The sequence below is a fragment of the Falco punctatus genome, assembly GCF_963210335.1.
Source record: "Falco punctatus genome assembly, chromosome: 8".
Taxonomy (NCBI): Eukaryota; Metazoa; Chordata; class Aves; order Falconiformes; family Falconidae; genus Falco; species Falco punctatus.
Genome location: NC_137588.1, coordinates 790,548 through 797,739, shown reverse-complemented (window position 1 = coordinate 797,739; position 7,192 = coordinate 790,548). Strand labels below are relative to the sequence as shown.

Here is a 7,192-nt window from a genome sequence, read left to right as displayed (position 1 = left end):
GTGCGGCGGCGGGCGGCCGAGGGCGACGAGCAATGGCGGGTGGGAGCGGCTGAGGGCGCGGGCTGGCCGCGGGCCGAGCCGCAGCCCCCTGCCCGGGGGAGGCATCGCCGGCCGCCCGGGGCTGCCGGGCGGTCGCGGCGGGAGCGGGGCAGCCCGCTGCCGGGGCCGACGCGGCGGGCGGCGGCGGGACTCGAACCGGGGGCGAGCGGCCGCTCCTGGGGCCCGTCGGCGCGGCCGGGCGGGTGGGAGGCGGCTCCGGAGCGCGGGCCCGGGCTTTGCGGTGGGGCCGGGGCGCGGGGCACCGTGCGCTGTCACCGGGGGCGCCGGGGCGGGCCGAGCAGCCCCTGAGTGCCCGTCCCGGGCGCGGCTCGGTCCCGCCGTAGCCGGATGGCGGGGCTGCGGCGGTCTCGGCCGCTCTGGATCGGGGGTGCGGGTCGGCCCGGCTTGCGGTACCTCCCCCATCTGCGCTCCCTGGGGGCCCGAACAAGGGGCGCGAAGGCTCCCGGCGGCCGAGTGGGAGGGAATGCGGGTTTTTTCTGCGTAAAAGACAGAAAACTTATTACAAAGTTTTCAGTTTGTTGTTGGTTTGTAATAATAAGTAAAAATAAAATTTAAAAATCAGTATCTGCAGTAAAATTAAGCATTCTTTGCCATACTAAGTTGAACAATACTTTTGGAGTGAGAAGCCAACAAAAATCATGAATACTTCCGTGTGTTTACTTTTATTGTGTTAATTTTGGAGGTATTAAAAGTATGTGATAAAAATATTAACGTAGGATAAGTAAATAAAAATATGCCAGTTTCTTCAGTGTCTTGTTCTGGAAGCCTCTTAGTTACAGCCCATCCTTATAAGTACAGTAGACGGAGCTGAAGCCTTTTCACAATGTAGTAATGCACCTTTTCTATGTTTGTTGTTTTTTTTTTTAATTATTATTTTTCAGAACTATCACGACATCATGTCTTGCCACCCAGAAAACTTTCAGTGGGAGCACTGGAGTTTTGAAAATGTTGCTACCATACTTGCTCGCAGGTTCCCCAATAGCTTTATTTGGGTTGTAAAGTGTTCTCGAATGCACCTGCACAAATTCAGTTGTTACGACAACTTTGTGGCGAGCAACATGTTTGGAGCGCCAGAGCACAGCACTCACTTTGGAGCTTTCAAGCATCTCCATGCATTGCTAGTTAATGCATTCAGACTCTCTCAGAATATTCTGCTGTCCCAGAAAAGCGTGCATGGTGTCAGCAAGGATGCAAAAATAGCTGCTTGTAAATCACAGCCACGTTCTGTTCCTACAACAAATGGCTGCTCATCCACAGAGAGAGAGAGTGATTGTGAATGCTCTAATAATTCTGCTGTGAACTTCATTATACCGTCTGCTGTAGCTGCAGTGTCGTTTACTTTGATCGGCTTCAGTAAAGGTTGTGTGGTATTGAACCAGCTGCTTTATGAGCTGAAGGAAGCTAAAAAAGACAAGAATACAGATGCCTTCTTAAAAACCATAAAAGCGATTTACTGGCTGGATGGTGGTCACTCAGGAGGAAGCAATACTTGGGTTACTTACCCTGAAGTGCTGAAAGAACTTGCAGAGACAGGAATTGAAGTTCACGCTCATGTCACCCCGTACCAAGTGTTTGACACAATGAGGTCCTGGATTGGGAGAGAGCATGAGAAATTTGTACAGATACTTGAAGAATTTGGTGTGGAAATAAATGATCAACTACATTTTGCTGATGACGTTCCCTCCTTAGATAACCATTTCAGAGTTCATGAAGTATTTTGAGCCTGTATGCATCCAAACAGTATATTCACTGTAAAAGCACTTATAATACTGTAACTGTTGTCTTCTAGATTTACAGCTTTGAGCAGCTGCTTTCTGAAGAGAATACTAAGTCAGTCCTGCATTGCTAATAGATACTATATATACATTTCCGTAGCCTAAAATGGGAGGATTGTGGACCCCATACCTACAAGAGATGTTGCCATTTTATTCCTGGAAAAAAAGTGTTACGAAGAACTATCCTATACGTGATTCTTTGTTAAATGTGAACATTTGTTCTCAAGTGGTTGGCAAAATTTTTAGTCCTGGATGTCTGACGTCATATACTACCTTTAGCAGGAGTTCAAAGTACTCAGGACTTTTAGATGTCTGGATACTTCAATTTAGTAGCTTCCAGGGCTAAAAGCTTTGGAATTTGTCAGTAACAGACATAAGGTTAGGAGGTTATTTTGGCTTATGGAAACTGATGATTGTTAGAACAATCTTAGTTATCTATTTTGGTGAAAACTGTTTTAGTTAGTTGAATCTTCCAGTTTTGTAACATGTCTCCTAATTGAAACAAAGTCACAAATATTTACCTTTGGTATAATAGTGCCAATCCATTTTTCTTCCTTATGTGTACCTTGCCTTTTTTGTTGCTATAGGGTTTCATTGATTCATTATGTAGTATCTGCTAGTGAATACTATTTCACCTGGGGGCTTGAAAATTTTGACATAGCTATCTTAAGTGACCAAGAATGTTGATGAGGGTGTAGCTTATTGCTGTTTCAACATATTTTGCTATTGCTTTGATAAACTTCTACAAGGAGGACCAGCGGTAATACCTGGATTTTCCAGTTAAGAAGTGTCTTTTATCCCTGCCTTGGACTGGAGAGGTTTTCCTAGCTAATTGCTGCATTGATGTTGATCTAAGTCAAGCCATAAGTACGTAATGTATTGCAAGTTGCGTAAAGAACTTTAGACTATGTTGACTGTAGCTGTTTCAAAATGCTTCTGTTTTAATTTAAAACTATTGTTTCCTTTAAATGTATTGCAGTAGTTGCTTCTAGAGCCACCCAAAAATCTCTTTTCCGAGGCTGTTTCATACAGACATACACCCCCCCAATTAAATGCAAAAGATGTAATCAACTTCAGGCCCCAAACCTGAATGTTCTTTAGAATTACTGAAAAGAGGACAGATAAGGGTATTAGTGGAACTTTTCTACTGTTGTAAGTAACTTTTTCATTTATCTACAAATAAATCTTAGAATAACTCTTAAAAGACAACTGCAGCTATTAACAGTGAACCAGTAGCTTACAATGGTTCTGGATTTCCTGGAAGTGTAGGCATACAAAAACAAGCTAGCAAAACGCTGCAAAGATACATATGGCTCAGTTCTGAAAAAAGGCATTTTATTCAACTTTGCTCCTATGTTTAATGTCTTAGCAACATCTTCCCCCTGCTTCTTGCTTCCTGTGACACTTACACTGTGGAAGGAAAGTCCTAGATCATCTTTCTTCCGTTGGCATCATTAAAACTTAGAAGTTTCACTGGAGATGGTGTTTTCACAACTCTTGCAGAGGTTGCGCACATGGTGGTGATCACTGAAGAATGAGAAAAGTGTGTTGAACTGTTAAAATTTTCCTAATACTCAGAATGTTAAGGGTAGTAGAAAGGATTATGCATACCGTGTGTACCTTACAACGTGAAGGTGAACTCTTATCACTAATAACAATTAGATTAATGTACCTAGTTAAGCAAAAGGGGGAAGTAACTTATTTTAATAGATGGAGAAAAGTGCAACATGCAAGCCAACTCTATCATTTTATAAAATAATCTAGTTCCATCTGCTTTTATTTTTTTTTAAGGTCTTTCTTGGAGACGTTGTTTAACCCTATTTATTGATTGCCTTCTTAATGGGCTTACAATAGCTTGTGTGTGTGTTCCAAGAAGGCTATTTCCCTTTTTTGGTCCTTTCGATATGTGAGGACTTTTTTTCTGTAAAGGAAATATGGGTCACCTAACAAAGTGGCTTTAATAGAAAGCCTGCATATTACTTGAAGTATCTTTAATTATCCACTTACAAAGTAATTAAAAAACCCCAAACAAAACACCAACAAAAAACCCAGAACACACCACTGGTCTTGCTCCCTCTCAGTTTCAGACTGACCGGGCTAACTTGGGTATGCTGAAACTCCCCAATAACTGCGCAGATCATAGACCCAGTTTCTAAACAATTTTGTGCCAGCCAAAACAGCAGCAGTAGGTTGTTGTAAGCTTTTGGAAACAGCTATTAAAATATTGACATTGTCTTCAGAAGTTTCTGGGTGGCTACCATATGAAAATAATATTAACCTGTTTGATGGAGGCTGCTTACAATAACTGTTAAATTAAATAGGCTCAGGTGTTGCTGTATAAGCACTTTGTTGCAAAACTAATCTTGTGAGACCTCGTGTCGTGGAGGGAAATCTGACTGGTTGTTTTTCAGTCTCTGAACAGTTGTAGTAGTCTGTTGGAATGTGCCTGTTATTCACTGCAATGCATGCTAAAAATAACTTGCAAACAATGTAGAAAATAAACCATTTCTAATGGGTGAAACCATTCCGATGTGAATGTAAAACCATTAAATTAGGAATGTGCAGTTAAGTTTTATGGATTAAGCTTTATCAGGTGTTTGTGGAGGCCTAGTTTTAAAAAAAACCAACAGATTTATTTGAAAGCTTTTCTTCAATGAGTCTTTGTATTTGTGTCAGCATCAGTTTACTGCCATCTCGCATGCCTGGGAGAGCTGGCGTGAAGTACCCACAGGTGTGAATGTTTCTATATTAGGATTAAATGGGTCACAGTTTGTATACACCTGTTTTTCAACTGTAAAGGCAGCTTTTAATAAGCTTGGACGTAAATGCCTAAAAGTTAAGTGATTCTCATGCTTACAGTGGTTTAGTTCAAGACGTGTCTGGTTTTGGAGAGAGCAACATTGCAGAGTCCTTAGCACGACCTAGTACGTAATAGCTGGTATTCTTTATATCACATGCTTGTTCCTTGTAGAGTAGGCAAGGCGTTCATCAGATTTGAGAAGCTGTGCCTGTTAAATTCCTTTAAGACAAGGCTGGATTCTGTGAAATTGTCCAGATTCCGTGTGACTTAAATGATTTTATTTTGTGTGCATCTGAAATGTTAGAAACTTTGGCAGTCTTTTTCCTCTAGATCTAATTTATTTGCATCTCTGTAAATGCCACTGCATAAATCCTCGTTGGCCCTTAATTTTGAAAGGTGATTAAGGATCCAAGTCTTAACATGTTGCAGGAAGGAGCAATCTCTTCTGTCCTCCCATCGATAACATCCTGCCACCTGCCTTATGTTAGCATGAACGCTTTGTGGTGAGCTGATCTGCCTTTCTAAATTAACATTATTGCTGATAAGAGGTAGCTCATGGGAGTACTGTGTATTTAAATAGTCATAGAAATTATTTTAATGACTGTTAAATGAGTTCAGGAGTTAGGATGTCACAACTGTGGATATTCATGGGTAAAAGTGATTGTGAACAATGATGCGTTCACGTTTTCCCAACAGGTTCTTTTTGAGCTATTTGCAGAAAGAAAAGGTCACCTGTTTTTTCTTAGCTCTTACAACGCTGTCTTTCCTAAGCCAACAATGACTTCATCGCTGCAGGTAAACAGTGTTTGTTGTCTCATACGGACTGAAAGTTGAAGCACTGAGGTCAAAGTATACCCATCCATTTACCTTGAATGCTTATTTTAAATGACACAGGGTCTTACCAGTTAATGTAAGAGAGATGTTGAAGAAAAGTAAAAATCTTGGGATGTGTGTGCTCTGTTGTCAGCCACATTTTTAGGTATATCCCTGCCTACTAGAATCCACAAAGAGGAATTGCGTGTCTGTATTCCTGTGCAATACAGAAGCAAAGGCAGATGTCTCGGACTGCAATCCTCAAGAGACAGCCCCATCAAATCACCTTTGGAGTTACTTCTTCACAATCTTTTCAATCTTGTATTGAAATCTCATTTCATTTTTGTGAGGATGGTAAAGAACAAAACGTGTACTTACATTCATAACCTGATGAAAATTTAGACGTGTTTAAATATTGCTGATGGAGACCCTAAGACCAAAGCTGGCACTCTGTTGGTCTTACTGATCTCTTTACTCTGTTCAGATGCAAGGTGACCGGTTTTAACTCCAATAAAATAACATGAAGTCATAAAGCCAGTAATGCAAGGTCGTATAACACCTATGTGTCAGAGACTGCTCCCAGCGCCAGACATACTCTTCCTGACTAAATTCATTTCGTCAAGATTAACAGCATAATTCACTCCTCTTGCTGACAAAAAACACTTGCATGGGATTAACTGTTCCACATCACTATGGAAACCATGGAAAACTGATTCAAGGAGTCATTTTGCATATAGTGTAGTGTGGATTGTAAGGTAGTGATGGTTTTGTCATCGTTTCCTGTCTTCAGGGCTTCATTGTGTGTTTCCAAGTGACTTGAGAAGTGCCAAATTCTACTCAAGCAAATGACCAGGAAAGCGTCTGGTAGAACAAAAGGGGGAAAATAAATTATCTGGGTTTTCTTCATGTGTATAAACATCTCATGTACTTGAAAAGGGGCAGAATGCCACTACTTCAGGGTTCAGAATAAATTTTCCTTCTCTGTGAGCTTTCAGAGAGCGCTTTCAGTCATAGATGTTAATTTCCTTTGTTGTACTTGGCACTGACAGAGCTGAGCTGTTTCTAAAGAAAGCACTGCTGCAAGACAGAAGAAAGGGAAGACGCAGCTGTGCTGAAGTGCGAAACAGGGCTCCGCGCATCTCCCACGACAGTTTACCCCTCGGCAATGCTCTGCGCCTGGGTGCTGGATGAAGCCGTTGCGTCCCTTGCAGGCTTGCTACGTGGCCCTGCTTCCCTGTTCCCCAGCGTAAGAAATACATTGATCCGTGTGATGGAAGTTAAGCAATTAATGTACTGCTTGACAGCTGAAGTATAAGCGTTTTCACAGCAAAAATCATCGGTTACTATGATCTGCATTATTATTGCAAGCAATTGCTTCGGAGCTTTTGTGTGTGAACATAGCCTCGCACGCGGCACTGCGCCTTTTACATGGTTGAGCAGTTCTTTTAATGTTTTCAATCTGCTCTTAAAAATGTTGACTAGGAACAGATCTGAACAATTGGAAAGGAAGTAATCTGCTTCTGTTGCTCTTGGGAATCGCCACTTAAAAGGGACCATTGCTCTCAGCAGTTACCACGTGCAGAGTCAGAATCTATCCCCGCTCCCGGGGTCTGACCCAAAGCAAAATGGGAAATCTTACTGTGCCGCCTTTACTGCACACTTGGCTAACTGTCCAAAAAAATAAAATTTCATCTGCCCTTCTTTGGCCATCTTTGGTTGTTGAGTCATACTAACTTACGGAAAA

General features: G+C 42.0%; 2 protein-coding genes across 2 annotated transcripts in view; both read left to right on the top strand.

The window, feature by feature from the left end:
• Positions 1 to 5,989, top strand: part of LOC308068994 (mitochondrial protein C2orf69) — a 39,866-nt gene extending 33,877 nt beyond the window's left edge. The window contains exon 2 of the mRNA XM_080400616.1: positions 942 to 5,989. Coding sequence (XP_080256742.1) covers positions 942 to 1,781 — 840 coding nt within the window. The 3' untranslated portion in view covers positions 1,782 to 5,989. The remainder of the gene's footprint in view (positions 1 to 941) is intronic.
• SPATS2L (spermatogenesis associated serine rich 2 like) overlaps positions 1 to 7,192 on the top strand; it is a 726,913-nt gene that overhangs the window by 541,253 nt on the left and 178,468 nt on the right. The window lies entirely within an intron of this gene.